This window comes from Anolis sagrei, chromosome X (genome assembly GCF_037176765.1).
Source record: "Anolis sagrei isolate rAnoSag1 chromosome X, rAnoSag1.mat, whole genome shotgun sequence".
In the NCBI taxonomy this organism is placed as follows: Eukaryota; Metazoa; Chordata; class Lepidosauria; order Squamata; family Dactyloidae; genus Anolis; species Anolis sagrei.
This window is the reverse complement of record NC_090034.1, coordinates 51,533,413-51,551,340: the sequence shown is the minus strand read 5'-3', so window position 1 is coordinate 51,551,340 and position 17,928 is coordinate 51,533,413. Positions and strand designations below refer to the sequence as shown.

General features: G+C 41.2%; 1 protein-coding gene across 5 annotated transcripts in view; it reads right to left on the bottom strand.

Moving 5' to 3' along the window:
- DOT1L (DOT1 like histone lysine methyltransferase) overlaps positions 1 to 17,928 on the bottom strand; it is a 71,317-nt gene that overhangs the window by 32,571 nt on the left and 20,818 nt on the right. For 4 of the 5 annotated variants that reach the window (XM_060785130.2, XM_060785131.2, XM_060785128.2 and 1 more), the window contains exons 3-14: positions 15,328 to 15,402; positions 12,040 to 12,103; positions 10,370 to 10,598; positions 7,354 to 7,448; positions 5,849 to 5,911; positions 4,740 to 4,795; positions 4,496 to 4,575; positions 4,111 to 4,179; positions 2,821 to 2,927; positions 2,509 to 2,550; positions 560 to 643; positions 152 to 395 (exon numbers count right to left, since the gene is read on the bottom strand). In XM_060785130.2, coding sequence (XP_060641113.2) covers positions 152 to 395; positions 560 to 643; positions 2,509 to 2,550; positions 2,821 to 2,927; positions 4,111 to 4,179; positions 4,496 to 4,575; positions 4,740 to 4,795; positions 5,849 to 5,911; positions 7,354 to 7,448; positions 10,370 to 10,598; positions 12,040 to 12,103; positions 15,328 to 15,402 — 1,208 coding nt within the window. The remainder of the gene's footprint in view (positions 1 to 151; positions 396 to 559; positions 644 to 2,508; positions 2,551 to 2,820; positions 2,928 to 4,110; positions 4,180 to 4,495; positions 4,576 to 4,739; positions 4,796 to 5,848; positions 5,912 to 7,353; positions 7,449 to 10,369; positions 10,599 to 12,039; positions 12,104 to 15,327; positions 15,403 to 17,928) is intronic. The other variant, XM_060785129.2, reaches the window with a different exon arrangement.

Genomic DNA, 17,928 nt, shown 5'->3' with positions numbered 1-17,928 from the left:
CCCCAACTCCCTAAACCACTCCTCACAGATCTTGGCTCTCAGATCTTTGGCCGTTTAGGAGGAGAAGCGACCCCAGTGAAATGTTTCCAAGAGTAAGAGCTGAGAGAGATCTCAAGGAGGAAAAGGCAGGGTTGCAAAAGACCTCGCTTACCCTGAGGAGAGGACGAAGACGTCTGCGAGGCGGTTTGAGAATTGAGCAACTCTGACGCCGCTGGGTTCTTCTTGGGCTTGCGCTCTGCCGTGCCGCCCACGTTCATCTTCTTGGGCCGCCCTCGCTTCCGGCCACCCATCTTCCGACCCTTTTTGCTCAGCTTCTTCTTGCGGGGTTTGGACGGAGAGGGCTTCTTGAGGGCGTTGGGCCCCGGGAGCTTCTCGTCCTCAGCCCCGTCATCCTGCTTTTTGGGAAAAGAGAGAATAACGGTAAAACCACTAAGATTTCAACACTCTCAACAGAACTTCCTTGGTTTTCCAAAAGCCTGCTTGGAGCAGAAAAGCATGGAGGACAGCCAGCTTTACCATTCGTTATCAAACTGATCATTTGAGTTTGTGAAGTCCTGACCTTATTCTCCTGGACTTTTGTTGGTGTCGTTGTGTTGCTCTTATTCTCTCTCTGCTGCCTGCGCCTAGCTGCCTCTTGCTCCTCCTGCAGGTAGAGGAAAGAGAGAAGACACCGGTGAGGAGACTACGGAGGAGACCCCAAAGTATTATGACAGTGTAATATGCCTCCAGGATTAAAAGTGCATCAAAAGGGCCCCCTGCCAATTCAGTCTGTTTCCCAAAAGGACCTATCTATATCTATATATATATAAATGTTCTGTGCATAATGAGTACCTTAAAAACAAAAGAACCAATGAACAAAATCACACCAAATTTGGCAATAAAACGTCTCACAACACAAGGAGTGACCATCACACAAAAAATTATGATTTTGTCATTTGGGAGTTGCAGCTGCTGGGATTTATAGTTCACCTATAATCAAAGAGCATTCTGAACTCCATCAACGATGGAATTGAACCAAACTTGGCACAGAGAACTCCCATGACCAACAGAAAACACTAGAAGGGTTTAGTGGGCATTGACCTTGAGTTGTAGTCACTGGGATTCACAGTTCACCTGCGAGACACTCGCTGGAACACCTCAGCACGCAAGAGTCCAAAAGTAGCAGGCTCAAACCCAGAACCTCAATCAATGGCTGATACCAAATGAGAGATTCCCCCCTGGGCACACAGAGGACTGGGCGACTTGGAAGGCGCTGAACAGACTGCGCTCTGGCACCACGAGATGCAGAGCCAACCTCAAGAAATTGGGCTACAAAGTGGAATCCACGACATGCGAGTGTGAAGAAGAGCAAACCACTGACCACCTGCTGCAATGCAACCTGAGCCCCGCCACATGCACAATGGAGGACCTCCTTGCAGCAACACCAGAGGCACTCCAAGTGGCCAGATACTGGTCAAAGGACATTTAATCAACTACCAAGCTTGCAAACTCTGTTTTGTCTGTTTGTCAAAAATTTGTTAAAATGTAATACAATTGTCTGGTTGATACTGACACAATAAATAAAATACAGTTCACCTACAATCAAAGAGCATTCTGAACCCCACGAACGACAGAATGGGGGCAAACTTCTCACACAGAACCCCCATGACCAACAAAAAATACTTAAGGCCATCCAGTCCAACTCCCTTCAGCAGATCAAGAAAACATAATCAAAGCCCTCCTGACAGAGAGCCAGCCAGCCAGAGATATAGATAAGATATATATGATTCACACACACACACACACAAACACATATGACAGATATAGTATCATAGATTTGAAAGGGACTACTAAAGAAGGACAATGATATGTTGCATGTTCCAGAGTAGGCAAACTAGAGAATCTCTACTTCAACACTGACAAAAAAAAACCAAGAAATACTGTTTCCCCACAAACAAAAGAAATTATATATATATCAGAAACCAACACTTTCTCTTTACTTTATTTTTCAGATCACCAGACTGGGTCACAGCAACGCGTGGCAGGGGACAGCTAGTTTACTATAAAGAAGAGCTTTCCATACTTTCTGTGTTGGTGACACACTTTTGAGACATGCTTCCTTTTGCAACACGGTCATTCTGCTTTACTAGCAATCCAGAGGTTAAACCCAACCCTTGTAAGAGTTTCTTACAATATATATGTATTGTAAACTATATTATATATATACACACACACAAATATATATCAAACATCATGTCATATATATTATCTGTCTATCTATCTATACATAAATACATATAATAGAAGTGAAAATGTGTACGGGTCTATGTTGCTGGGGTGCCCAATTTCCACAGACAGGCTCCCGCTTCCACAAACAGCTTTAACCCACAGTGCTGAAGAGCCACCAAAATCCCTCCAATGCCATTGCCGGTTATAGCGAGCGCCACGAACATGTAGCCCAACCCCTGCCAATGCCCTCAACTAACACCATACTGCCCAACATTCGTCCACAAGCAAGAATTCACTTACCCTGAGTTTTGGATTTTTGAGACTAGAGAAGTAGTTTTCAAGCTAAAACGAAGAACAAAATGCAAAATATCAATCCTGAAAACAAAAGTAGGAATGTTTTTCCCCCTAAAAAAGAGGCAACGCAGCAGCATTCCCTCCCTAAAGCAATCCCCCAAACTTTTAATGCTATTTTTGACACTCTAAGGGCCAAGAGATCAAATTAAACCATGGTTTGGCGCAAGGGAGGGAAAAGTGTCCCAAATGTTACGTCCTAACCATGTTTAGAAATTAAAGCCATTCATAGAAAATGGCCACCTTGAATAGAGTACTCACTATGGTCCGATCAATAGTATGCAGGTAGTACGAAACGGGTTTTCCGGTCCACGAGACGGATCCTTTCAAGGGCGACAATTCCACCACTCTCATGATGGTGCCAATATCTTTGCAAGGACAAAGAAAGAAAAACATTCCCCATTATAGGAGAAACACAGTCCTCTCTAAGCTTCTTCCCATCTTGGTGTTACACTAAGGCAGTTCTTCTCAACTTTCCTAATGCCGTGACCCCTTAATACAGTGCCTCATGTTGTGAATCCCAACCATAAAATTATTTTCATTGCTACTTCATAATTGTCATTTGCTACTGTTATGAATGGTAATATAAATATTTTATATGCAGGATGTATTTTCATTCACATCCTCAGCTGCTGCAAGAAGATCTTGCAGACAGACTACAAGCAGAGGCATAACATTCATTGAACCAATTTGGCACAAATACCTGATATGCCAAAATTTGAATACTGGTGGGGTTGGGGGGGATTGATTTTGTCATTTGGGAGTTGTAGTTGCTGGGATTTATAGTTCACCTACAATCAAAGAGCATTCTGAACCCCACCAACAATAGAATTGGGCCAAACTTCCCACACAGAATCCCCATGCCTTGAAGAGACTTGCTGGCACGAACCTCCCTCCAGCCTCAAACACTCTCCCTCGTCCGCATATGCGCACCATGCTGTCATGCGCCAAACACGCCTGCTCTCCCCTCCCCATGTGTAGTCTCAGAAACAGCACTCCCCTTGGCTGAGAGGCCGGCCAATCATAGCAGAGGAGGGCTTTTGGTGGGAGGATTCGCCGTCTATTTCCAAAAAGGAAGAGAAGGACAGGCGGAGAGATATTCAGCCTTCTCTGCCAAAGGGTTTCCCAAGACCATCAGAAATATGTTTTCTGATGGACTTTGGTGACCCCTCTGAAACCCCCTCGCAACCCCCCTAAGGGGTCCCGACCCCTAGGTTGAGAAACGCTGCACTAAGGTAAAGGGTCTCCTTATCCAAGCCTCAGTAGAAGGCATGGGCAAGCCTCCTGCAAATAAATCTTGCCAGGAAAACTCTCAGGCTGGATCTATGCTGCCATATAATCCAATATCTGATCCCAGATTATCTGATTTGAACTGGATTATATGAGTCTACACAAGTTCATTTCCCCCTTTCTACTGAGTAATTTGCAGGGCTCTCATAAAGCCATATAAGGAAGGAAGGAATTAATGTATAGAACTCCTGGAGTTTCACACACAACAAACAGAAAAGCAAGGATTCCAATTCCCTTTCTAATGCCAAAGCCAATTCTTACCGCTCAAGTTTCGGCTGTTGATCCTGAAGTTCAGCGGTGCAAATGGTTTCGAGGAAACGATCTGACCCCCTGTTCACACAAGAGCAGACTATTAGTGTCCATTCAGTGTTCAAGCCTCTGAATGATCCAGTCCAAGAAAAGTCAAAACCGCAAAGGCGGAGGAAGACTGTGTGTGTTGGTGGCTCTCTTTGTCCTTCCTATCTCTTCTTCCTCTCTCTTTTCACATTTGAAACTCTACTATTTCGTATTGAAAAGAGAGAGGAAGAAGAGATAGGAAGGACAAAGAGAGCCACCAACACACACATACCCAAGCCGCACATCTCAAAACGGAGCGGCGTGCATTTTCCTTTCCTTGCACGGAAATGCCATGGACCTGACATCTTACCTTCCTTCATGTTGGCAAAACGTTCCTTTAACTGGTGATCCACCTCCGGCCCAAAGGCAAAATTATTCACAAAAATAACACTGCAAGGAAAAGACAAAAATGAGTCAGACATCATTCTGGGGGTTCCACTTTGGGTTGAGGAAAGGGGCACTTAAGCATTACGTTTTGGGTGTTTTTTGGCCCAGAATTCAAGGAAAAGGGCCCCAAGGAAGTTGGATAAGGGATTTGCCATATCAATAGATACCTCGTGTTTGCGATCCTCTCTCGCCATTCCTCCGAGAGAAAGTCACCTCTTTCCAGCTTAAAGAAAAAGGGAGGGTTTCACATCAATTACATCTATCTATACACATAATACAACTGAAAATATGTATGTGTGTATGTGGCTGGGGTGCCCACTTTCACAGACAGGTTCCTACTTCCACAAACAGCTATGATCCCACCTATGAGGAGCCATCAAAGGCCCTCCCTCCAATGACACTGCAGGTTATAGCGAGCGCTGTGAATATGCACAACCCCTGCCAGTGTCCCCCAACAACACCATACTGCCCACCACCTGTGAAGGCTTTCATACGGGGAAAATTTCATCCTAGATTTTATCTGTTTCCTCCATCACAGACACCCCAGTGTTTCTGACTCTCTCCATTGGTGTGGGAATTGCATGACCCCGCCCACTGCCTCTCCCTTAACCCTTTCCAATTCCTTTCTATGGCACACAGGAAACAGATTGATCAGCAAGTGAACATACTAGAGAGGCTTGGGGAGAATTCACCATGATTTATAGGAGTTGTATATACTGGGATGCATACTTCACCTGCAATCTAAAAACACTTTGAACTCCAGCAACTAAACATACTGGAGGTCTTTGAAGGGATTTACCGAAGTTGTAGTTCACCGACATCCAGGGCGCACTATGAACGCAAACAACAATGAATCTGGACCAAACTTGGCATGCATACCTGATATGCCCACATTTGAATACTGGTGGGTTTTGAGGGGAATTGGCCTGGACAGGAGAGTGGCCCAAGGTATTTGGCATTTCTACATTCTTTGACGCTCAGTTTCCTGCTAACTGAATAGTGTTAATGAAGTCTTTTGTAATTTGTAAAGCCTGAATCTACTCCTGTATTGCTGAAGCCTATTTGCTCTACTGCAGCGTCCAAGAAGCTTTTGATCTGCGAAACACCAGAGGCACTCCAAGTGGCCAGCTTGTGGTCAAAAGGACATTTAGTATAATGCCAAGTTTTTAACTTTGTTTGTGTTTTTAAATACATTATAACTGTACCCTCAATTTGCTTCTGACACAATAAATAAAATAAGCTTGGAAGGAAACCATGGTGGTTGAGTTCCACTCACTGTGTAATCTGCGTGTTTCTTCCCATACCATTTCATCCACCTCCTGAATTCTTTGTCCATTGTCTGCAAAAAAAGGTTAAGAGAAAAAACATTCTTCCATTAGCAAACTGAACCGTTACCTTTCCGCATAGATCTATAATATTGAAATTAGATAACAGAGATCATTTTCAAGGTTCCATGAGGTCTGGGTTCAAATCTCCCCCTTGCCAAGGAAAAACAGGCAATGAGAAACTTCTCTCTGGTCACAATCTGGCCAAGAAATTATATTCACATTGATTGGAGGGCTGCTGAAAATCGGCAGAGAAATCGGCAGAGAAAACTAGATGGACCAACTATTGAGATATGGAAGGGGATATTTGAAATTATTTGGGAAAGGGTTAGAAAACAATGCCCGGAAACCTTGAGAAGGGGAATCGGGCACCGTTCTGTGTTTAGTTTTTGTGGGGATTTTGTGCCAGAAAACATGATTTACTGCCTAGGAAAGGATGCTTTAAGAAAGAGAAAATATATATATGCACATTTTGCTGAATTCATGGATTTTAACTGTTGATTTAATACTTCCAATGTTTATTTCTTCTTACGATTTGAAACTATTATTTCTCCTTCTTCTTCTTAGGAATAATATGAGAAATAATTAGAAATAATATATTATTATTTCTTCTTTTTCTTCTTCTTTTTATCATTAGAATTATTATTATAAATACTCTTGTTTCTAATAACAATGAGATATAAATTATAATTATTAATAATAATATATTTCTGATAATAAATTACTGTTTTAAGAGCAATAAAAAGAAATAATATCATATTCATTATTATTCAAAATATTATTATATTATTAATATATTGTTACTAATAATAACAAGAAATTATATATTATTATATATTATTTGTAATTATTATGGTTATTAGAAATATTATATAAATACCATTGCTTCTAATAATAATAATGAGAAATAATAATAAATTATTTCTAATTATTATTGTTAATAATACATTTCTAATAATATATCATTTCTAATAACAATAACAATATAGTATTATTTCTTAATATTATTCAAAATATTATTACATTAATACGGCTTCTAATATTAAGAGAAAATAATAATATTATTATTTCTAATTATTATTATTAGAAATATATAATTAATACAATATTATTTCTAATTATTTTTCTAATAATAATAATAATAGGCTTTGCAAACTGCATTGCTCTTGGCAGTGGGAAGAAAATCCTTAAATAACATCCATTGAGAATGGGATAGGAATTATTCCTATACCTGACATCGCAGCATCTTGGGCGTAAATTGCATCATACTGAAAGCTATTAGGGAGGGAACCTCATTTTGCTTTCGTGGGGCAAAAGACACAGCTAAGAGCAGAGCATGGGGGGAGGATCAAAGAAGAGAATAGGTATTTTTAAGCTAGGCATCCATAGAACTTTTTGTGCCACGTATAGCTTCCCAATGAATTAGTTCATTCAAACCCCAAGATGGTTGAGATACCTCAGCGTATTTGGCTGGAATGTCCGCTTTCTCCACTCCATAGTGATGCTTGCAATTGGTGGCCGCAGCGACCTGGAGAACAACTTGACCCACACCTGAGACAAAGGGTAGAGATTGAGTGATGGGGAGATAGAGAGAGGAAAAACAATTGTACAGGGTTAGTCAAAATGCATAGGCCAATAAGCCATTCAATTGAATGGCTTATTGGCCTATGCATTTTGACTAACCCTGTATTTCATTGCCACCACATAATACAGTCGCCATTTTTTGGAATTAGTAGGTCAAATATACAAAGAAATAGGGCTAACATTTGAGGACCCAAAATGAGTGTTGGCCAATGATGTAGTAAAAAAAAAAGAAAAGAAATAAGAATAATATAAATAATTATAATTATATTGCAATCTATCTATACACATATATATCTGGCCGGGGTGTCCACTTCCACAAACAAGCTCCAGCCTCCACAAACAGCTATAGCTCTCACTACTCAGGAGACACCAAAGGCTCTCCCTCCAATGACATTGCAGATTATATGAACATGTCCAAGAGCCCTGCCAATGTCCTCCACAAACATCATACTGCCCACCACCCAAGTGAAGGCTTTCAGATGGGGAAAATTTTATCCTAAATTGTATATGCTTCCTCCACCACAGACATCCCAGTGTTTCTGACTCTCTCCGTTGCTGTGGAATCTGAATGACCCCGCCCACTGCCTCTCCCTTAACCCTTTCCTATTCCTTTCTATAGCACATAGCAAACAGAGGAATTGATCAGCAACTGAACATACTAGAGAGGTTTGGGGAGAATTCACCATGATTTATATGAATTGTAGGTACTGGGATCAACAGTTCACCTGTAATCTAAGAGCACTCTGAACACCAACGATGGATCTGGAACTAATTGGGAGGGATTTACAGGAGTTGTAGTTCACCTACATCCAGAGTGCACTATGAACCCAAACAACAAAGGATTTGGACCAAACTTGGCATCCATACCCAATATGCCCAAATACTGGTGGGTTTTGTGGGGAAATGGCCTGGACATTTTGGAGTTGTAGGTATTGAGGTTTATACTTCATCTGCAATCAATGAGTAGTTTGAACTCTAAAAAAGATGGAATTGGAACAAACTTGCCACAAAGAGCCCCTATGATCAGCAAAAAAAAATAATCCCCTTGATTTGGGGGAGTTGTAGTTCATCTACACCCAGAGAGCACTGTGAACCCAAACACCGATGGATCTGGACCAAACTTGGCACACATACCTTAAATGGCAGAAATCTGATTACAGGAGGGGTTTGGGGGGAAGTGACTTTCCTTTCTGGGAGTTGTAGTCCTACCACAACGAGGAAAACCGACCTCCACCAATGATGGACCTGGGCCACATTTGGAACACAGAACCCCCATGACTAACTGAACCTAATGGAAGGGTTTCAGGGGACTGACTCACCATACTGGGAGTTGTAGTTTACTCTATAGCCAGAGAGCACAATTAACCTCATTGATGATGCATCTAGAGCAAACTTGCCCAACATAACAAACTTAAAGTATTGATGGAGTTTCAGGGGGTTCACCTGGCATGATGTGAGTTGTAGGTCACCCACAACCTTATGCATTTTGAACAATTTAAAAAAATCACTTTCTTAAATCACATGGGCAACGCTGTGTCCCCAAGCTAGCATATAATAAAATATCATCATCTATCTATATATATATAAAATACTCTGTGCATAGTGAGTACCTTAAAAACAAAAGAACCAATGAACGAAATCACACCAAATTTGGCAACAAAATGTCTCACAACACAAGGAGTGACCATCACACAAAAAATTATGATTTTGTCATTTGGGAGTTGCAGCTGCTGGGATTTAAAGTTCACCTACAATCAAAAGCATTCTGAACCCCACCAATGATGGAATTGAACCAAACTTGGCACACAGAACTCCCATGACCAACTGAACATACTGGAAGGGTTTGGTGGGCATTGACCTTGAGTTTGGGAGTTGTAGTTCACCTACATCCAGAGAGCACTGTGGACTCAAACAATGATGGATCTGGACCAAACTTGGCACAAGCACTCAATACGCCCAAATATGAACACAGATGGAGTTTGGGGGAAATAGACCTTGACATTTGGGAGTTGTAGTCACTGGGATTCACAGTTCACCTACAATCAGAGAATTCTGAACCACACGAACGACAGAATGGGGGCAAACTTCTCACACAGAACCCCCATGACCAACAGAAAATACTTAAGGCCATCCAGTCCAACTCCCTTCAGCAGAGCAAGAAAACATAATCAAAACCCTCCTGACAGAGAGCCAGCCAGCCAGAGATATAGATAGATATATATGATTCACACACACACACACACACACACACATGACAGATATAGTATCATAGATTTGAAAGGGACTCCTAAAGAAGGACAATGATATGTTGCATGTTCCAGAGTGGGCAAACTAGACAATCTCTACTTCAACACTGACAAAGAAACAACAAGAAATACTGTTTACTCACAAGCAAAAGAAATTATATATATATCAGAAACCAACACTTTCTCTTTACTTTATTTTTCAGATCACCAGACTGGGCCACAGCAACGTGTGGCAGGGGACAGCTAGTGTTATATAAAAACATAGTACAATATTATTAAAGTCTTCTTCTTATTATTATTATTTATATCCCACTTTTTTCTCTGTAGTGAGATGCAAGACGGCTCCATTTATATTATTAGAACAGTTTCACTTACATCACTGCCACCACATAATAGCTGCACCCCTATTTTTTTTTGATAACCCAAATGGATTTTTTTGTTTTCCTCGCATAATAGTCCCCCCCGCCCCCATTTCTTTCAGCAGGATGTGTGGAAAGAAATCAGGTCCAAAAACAGCAAGAAGTTTTATTTGGAAGGGAAATAAGGTATTATTCTAATATTATTCTGTATGTATGGGTTCTTGAAAATGGTTTTGGAGGGGCCAGAATGCAAGCAACATGCAACAGTTTGGGCCTCGCTCACCACTGCCCAAGTCGACGAAGAGATCGTCTTCGGTCATCTTAATCTCATCGATCATCTGGGCCACCAAGTTGAAGGAAGTCTCGCCGTAGACTTCCGGGGAAAAGGGCTCGTAGTTGTTGAGTTTTTCCGGGTCGGTCACCGAGTGGTTATAGACTTGCTGGAGAATGTGGCGGAGCAGGCCATTGGATGGACGAGTGTTGAGCTTCATGGGTTGGGTGGTGCCTTTCCACTAGAAGAGAAGCAAACCAAATGAGAAAAAAGCACCTTATTTGCTTATAGTTTTCTCTGATCATATCTCTTCTCCAATGGATCCTATGTGGGTTTCTTAAGCATGATACTCGCCCTAGATTTTGCCTGGAAAAGACATTGCCGGTCCAATCTATACACATAAAAGTGAAAATTCACCTTGATTTGTGGGAGTTGTAGTTCTTCTACATCCAGAGAGCACTGTGAACCCAAACACAGATGGATCTGGACCAAACTTGGCACACATACCTGATATGCTGAAATTTGATTACTGAAGGGGTTGGGGGGGGGGGGGGTCTAAACTTCTTTTCTGGGAGTTGTAGTTCACCCACAACCAGAGAAACCGTGACCTCCACTGATGATGGACCTGGACCACACTTGGCACACAGAACCTGCATAACTAGTTCAACTTACTGGAGGGGTTTGAGGGGACTGACTCACCGAAGTGGGTGTTGTAGTTTACTCTACAGCTAGAGAGCACACTGAAACCCCACATGCATCATGCATCATTATGTGAGTTGTAGTTTACCCACAACCGTATGCATTTTGTAGAAATAAAAATTGGCTTTTTCAAATAACCCGAGCAATGCTGGGTACCCAAGCTAATATATTATAAAATACAGAATTATATAAGATCATTTATTATTATTATAATTATTAATATCCCACTTTTTTCTCTGTGATTGAGATGCAAGGTGGCTCCACTTATAATAATATCCTATCCTATCTGATTTGTCGTCGATCCACTCCTTTGGGCTTCTACCATTTATTTAACAATAATACATGAATATAATATTACTATTATTATTATGTCACTTTTTCTCTATGATTGAGATCCAAGGAGGCTCTACTTGCAATAATAAATTAATATATTAATATTAATATTATTACTAATAACTCATTTTTCCTCTGTTTGAGATGCAAGGCGGCTCCACTTACAAAATATATATTATTATTATTATTATTTCACTTTTTTCTCTGTGGTTGAGATGCAATGCAGCTCCATTTACATTATTAGAACAGCCCCACTTACATTATTAATAGGAATAACCTGCGTGGTCCAATCTTCCGGCATTTGGGGAGCTGCAGTGAGCGCACCAAGGCCTTGTCAAACTACAGCTCCCAGGACTCTAGAGCACTGAACTATGGCAGTTAAGGCCTGGCAAATGGAATTCATTTGACAGACTCCCAGTCTCATAAATCTAGCAAACTGTACTGGCAATTAAAGCTTGCAATCCAATAAGAGTTCATTTCCCCCTGAAATTGCAAAAGTTTAGTTAGGGTTTTCCTCTCTTTTTATTTTTTTCCCCGATACTGGAATTAACATGTGTTTCAACAATCGACGGCATCTTAGAATATTGGCCATTTTCTAGTGTTTCCAAATACGTGAAATACAACAGAGAAAAGATGGCAAGGATACCTACCAACTGGTGAATGCTGTCGATGGCACGGTTGTATTTGTCACAAAGCCTTTGCATGCTTTCGAAGCTGGAGATGCAGAAGGAGAAAAAGCAAGTGAGTCAAATGGGGCAAAGATGTACTCTTATGGGATATTAGGTCCCAATGCACCCCCCATAGAAGTTAATACATGCCAGTTTCCATGCTACTGCCCAGTTTGTACTTCCTTGGGAAAAAAATCTCTCAATGCTCAAAAGCCCAAAACGTTTTTGAGCTTTCTGTGCCAAAGAATGCTAATACCTCACCAAATCCTAGGAATATGTGTGTATTGATATTAACAGAATTGTTACTACCTATGACATTTAATTCTGTTTCCATGTTTATATAGTTGTAGATTTTCAATTCTACTGTAATGCTTTTAATGTAAGCCACTTGGAGTCTCATTGTGGAGGGTACAAATAAACATAATAATAATCTATATCCATAATAAAAGTGAAAATATGTACATGTGTGTGGCTGGGGTGCCCTCTTTCACAGACAGGCTCCCACTTCCACAAACAGCTATGATTCCCAGCTATGAAGAGCCACCAAAGGCCTTCCCTTCAATGATAGTGCAGGTCATTGTGAGCGCCATGAACATGTCCAAGAATGCTGACAAAGTCCCCCACAAACACAAAACTGCCCACGACCCAAGTGAAGACTTTCACACAGAAACAATTTCATCCAAGACTTCCTGTGCTTCCTCCACCACAGACATCTCAGTGTTTCTGACTCTCTCCATTGGTGTGGAATTTGTAAGACGCTGCCCAATGCATCTCCTTTAATCCTTTCCTACTTTTTCCTATGGTGCACAGTAAATACAGCAGAACTGATCAGCAACTGGGTTGGGCAACTGACTCAACATGACGGAAGTTGTAGTTCACAGAGCACTGTGACCCCCACTGACAATGGACCTGGACCACATTTGGCATACAGAACCCCAATGACCTATTTATTTATTTATTTACTATACTTGTACCCCACCCTTCTCAGCCCGAGGGGGACTCATGGCGGCCTCATAAAGGCAAAAATCAATACCATATACACATATACACATTGGTAAATAAACAGCAGCATTAAAATTAACCCAATTAAAAACATAAACATAAAAACACCAATTAAAATCACAAAATCCAGATCACAAACTCTATGACTATCAAAAGATACTGGAGGGCTTTGGGGGGAATTCACCTTGATTTGGGAGAGCTGCAGTTCACCCACATCCAGAAAGCACTGTGAATCCAAACAACAATGGATCTGGACCAAATTTAGCACGCATACCCGATATGCCCAAATTTGAATACTAGTAGGTTTTGGGGGGAATTGGCCTTGATATTTGGGAGTTGTGGGTACTGGAATTTATAGTTCACCTGCAATCAAAGAGCACTCTGAACCCCACCAAAAAGGGAATTGGACCAAACTTGACACACAGAACCCACTTGACCAATAAAAAATACTGCAGAGCTTTTGGGGGAATTCACCTTGATTTGGCGGAGTTGTAGTTCACTTACAACCAGGGAGCTCTGTGAGCCCAAACAACGATGGATCTGGACCAAACTTGGAACACATATCCAATACGCCCAAATTTGAATACTGGAGGGGTTTGGGAGATATTGGCCTTGATTTTTGGGAGTTGTAGTTCACCAACAACTAGAGAAACTGTGAACCTTACCGACAATGGTCCTGGACCAAACTTGGCGCACAGAACCCCCATGACCAACTGAACCTACTGGAGTGGTTTGAGGGGACTGACCTACCATGGTGGGAGCTTTAGTTCATCCTGCAGCCAGAGACTACACAGACTCCACCGATGATGCATCTAGAGAGCAAACCTGCCTAATAAGACAAACTTTAACCACTGCTGGAGTTTCTCAGGGTTAACCTGACATGATGTGAGTTGTAGTTCACCCACAACCTTATCCATTTTGCAAATAACCTGGGCAATGTCAGGTATCCAAGCCAGTAACAATAGAATCACAAAGCATTGAGCCATGGCCATTAAATTAGAGATGAGGGCCCTCAAAGAGGAGCTCCAAGGGCAGCATCCCCTTTTTGTTTTGGCTCAGCACTAAGATGACCGTGTGATGCGCACCCGAATTTTGACGAGATCAATTAGCCAAGAAAAGGTGAGCATTAGACTCGAGTACCGTATATAGTCAAGTATAAGCTGACCCGAATGTAAGCCGAGGCACCTAATTTTACCACAAAAAAACCTAGGAAAACGTATTGATTAGTGTATAAGTTGAGGGTGGGAAATGCAGGGGCTACTGGTAAATTTCAAAAGAAAAATAGATACCAATACATATACATTAATTGAGGCATCGGTAGGTTAAATGTTTTTACATAAAACTGGAATTTAAGATAAGACTGTTCAACTCTGATTAAACCATTATTCTAATCTTCTTCAATGTAAATGTGCTTACGTATCCTCCCAATAATAATAGAGTAAAATAATAAGTGCAATAAAAATAAAAATATTGGAGTAAAATAATGGAAATGTAATAATAACAATAAATAGAGTAAAATAATAACTGTAATAATTATTATAATTAAAATAAATAGACTGCAAAATTGCAACTGCAAAAGCCCATCTTACTTGAATCTACACACATCATTCGAAAATACATCACACAGTCATAAACACTTGGGAATTGTTTGACTTGTGATTTTGTGATACAGAAGCCAGCATATATATCTTGTTTGCTGTGTCATACTGTGATTTTGTGTCAGTATAAAATAAACAGAGTAAAATAATAAATGTAATAACAACAATGATAATGGAGCAAAACAATGTAATAATAAAAATAGAATAAAATAAATGTAATAATAATAGAGTAAAATAATAAATGTAATCATAACAACAATAATATTAAAATAATAGATGTAATAAAATAACAATAATATGTAAAATAATATATGATCTTGACTTGAGTATAAGCCGAGGGGGGTTTTTGAGCCTAAAAAAAGGACTGAAAATCTCCGCATATACTCAAGTATATAAGGCAAATAGAGGGATTTATCTGAGTCCCCAAAGGAGACCTCGTGAACTCCAACTGCCTTTCCTTTTTTCAAAACCGGTCCTCAGTGCATCCCAGGAGGAGATTAAAGAAGCATCTCGGGACAAGGGAGGGAGGTGGGTTGCATAATGAGATTTCAAACCCAGCCCTGCCAAGGCCAAACAGGAGGAAACTAGGTCACGCCTGCCTCTGAAGAGCCTGGTTTTCCCTGAGCGGATGACTGCGGCACATCGCTGCCGAGCAAACATTTCCTTTCACCTTTTAGTATCGTAGTCAATTAGGACATAGTTTTCCATGGCGAGTTTGAGGTCCGGGATCTCCTCGCAGACCCACCTGCAAAAGGGAGAACAAATAAATCAAAAGATTGGCAAGTTATGACCCTTTGCTTTCCTTTCACTTTCTCTTTCATGTTCATATATCTGTTTAAGAACACTTCCCTGACTGACGCCTCAGGCATTTCTCGGAGAGGTGGTCCTGTTCAAACCAGAGATGAGGAAACACCTATAGTGGAACCTCAAGTTAAGAGTACTCCAACTTTAGTGTTTTAAGTTAAGAGCTGTCAATCGGCCTGGGTTTCACTTTGACGTAAGAGCAGCATTTTCAGTTAAGACCAAGCACCAGAGTGCTAATGCCAGAGTACAGGGCTTCTAAGGGAGCAGCCTCTGGGCCTTGTGCCCTTGTCCGCTTTGGGAGATTGCTGCCCACTTTGTTCTTGTCCACTTTGAGGAACTTTAGGTTAGCTGATTTTGTGTGATCTTTATTAATGCTCTGTTTGCCTTAATGAAGGGAAAGAGTACAAGGGAGGGAGGGAGGGAGGTGTAGGGGTTCCTTGCTGTAGCTGTGTTGTTATGGGCTTAGTCTTTACTGGAAAGAATACACCAAGACGCACCAAAGCTAAAGATACCATGTGACTGCATTGTCTGGAATACAAAAACCTAGCACTACTACCCATGTATATAGGGCCTAAGCAACAACATCATAAACATATGTCCTTGAAGCATCGTGTCCTCCCTTTTGGCCAAAGTCCATGTGTTCTATGTCAGGGCTGATAGTTGGATGGCATGAGTGATCATAACAAGAGGCAGGAATGAGGACAGGATGAAGAAAGTGATGCTTCTGCCTCTTCGCTTCGGGCTGCCTTGCCACAACTTTGTGCTTCTACCATTTTTAAGTCAATCTTTCTTTTTTTATTGTTCCTTGCGAATTATAAAATATATTAACTTATTTAAAAACACGTATAAAAAAAATTGGGGGTTTTCGGCACGCTGGAATTAATAGCATTTCAATCTGAAATTTGCTTTAGGATGAGAGCGATTTGAGCTAAGAGCTTGGTCCCAGAACAAATTAAACTCTTAAGTCGAGGTTCCACTGTATTTGTATTTTCATCTTGAGGTGGAGGTCATCTAGTGACACCTGCAATTGGCAAAGTATGTCCTTCCAGACAATGGGGCACAGAACAATGTACTCCATGCCTCTTATGATGGGGTCAGCTGACATTGTTTTCCCCCCAGTGACAACAAAGGCAGCTGTGGCCAATAGTAGATCTAAGAAGGCCAAAGGTGTGAATGGAGAAGTGCACATTTACTAAGAGCAGTTACAGTGGCTGACTGGGAAGGCCCCTGTTCTTTTGGATCAATCAAATTCAATCTGTATTTTTATCAGAACTGATCAGAAGCATTTTTTTTTTAGTTCCAGGGCCAGAGAAGCAGACGGCAAAAACAGAAGAATGCCCTGCCTCAGGGGAGCATGTTTGCTCCATCAATGTTTTACATCAACACAAATGATAAGCCACTGCCAGAAGGAACAGAGAGTTTCATCTATGCTGACGATTGTGCCATCACGACCCAAGCAGGGAGCTCTGAAACGGTTGAACAAAAGCTCTCTGAAGCTTTAGGTGCTCTTACTTCCTATTACAGGGAAAACCAACTTATTCCTAATACATCTAAAATGTGGACATGTGCTTTTCACCTTAAGAACAGACAAATCTCGAGCTCTGAGGATAACCTGGGAAGGAATCCCACTGGTCCATTGCAGTACACCAAAATACCTGGGAGTTACTATGGACTGTGCCCTGACTTACAAGAAGCACTGCTTGCACTGCTTGAAAGTGGGTGCTAGAAATAATATCATACAAAAGCTGACTGGCACAACCTGGGGATCACAACCAGACACAGTGAAAACATCTGCTCTTGCACTTTGCTCCTCTGCTGCTGAATACACATGTCCATTGTGGAATACATCTCACCATGTTAAAACAGTGGATGTGGTTCTTAATGGGGCATGCTGCATTATCATAGGATGTCTACACCCAACGTCACAGGAGAAATTATACTGTTTAGCCGGTATTGCACCACCTGATATCCTCCGGGAAGTAGCAATCAATAATGAAAGGACCAAGGCAGTGACATGTCCGGCCCATTCTCTGTTTGGATATCAGTCAGCATACCAACGACTTAAATCAAGAAACAGCTTCCTAAGATCTACAGAGATACTTACAGGTACACCTTAGCAAGTGAGAGTCCAAAAGTGGCAGGTTAAAGCCCGAAACCTCAATCAGTGGCTGATACTGGATGAGAGACTCCCTCCTGGGCACACAGAAGGCTGGGCAATTTGGAAGACACTGAACAGACTGCGCTCTGGCACCACGAGAGGCAGAGCCAACCTAAACAAATGGGGCTACAAAGTAGAGTCTACAACAGGGGTCCTCAAACTTTTTAAACAGAGGGCCAGGTCACAGTCCCTCAAACTGTTGGAGGGCTGGATTATAATTTGAACAAAACAAAACAAAAGCATGAATGAATTCCTATGGACACTGCATATATCTTAATTGTAGTGCAAAAAAACCCCAAAACAAAACAA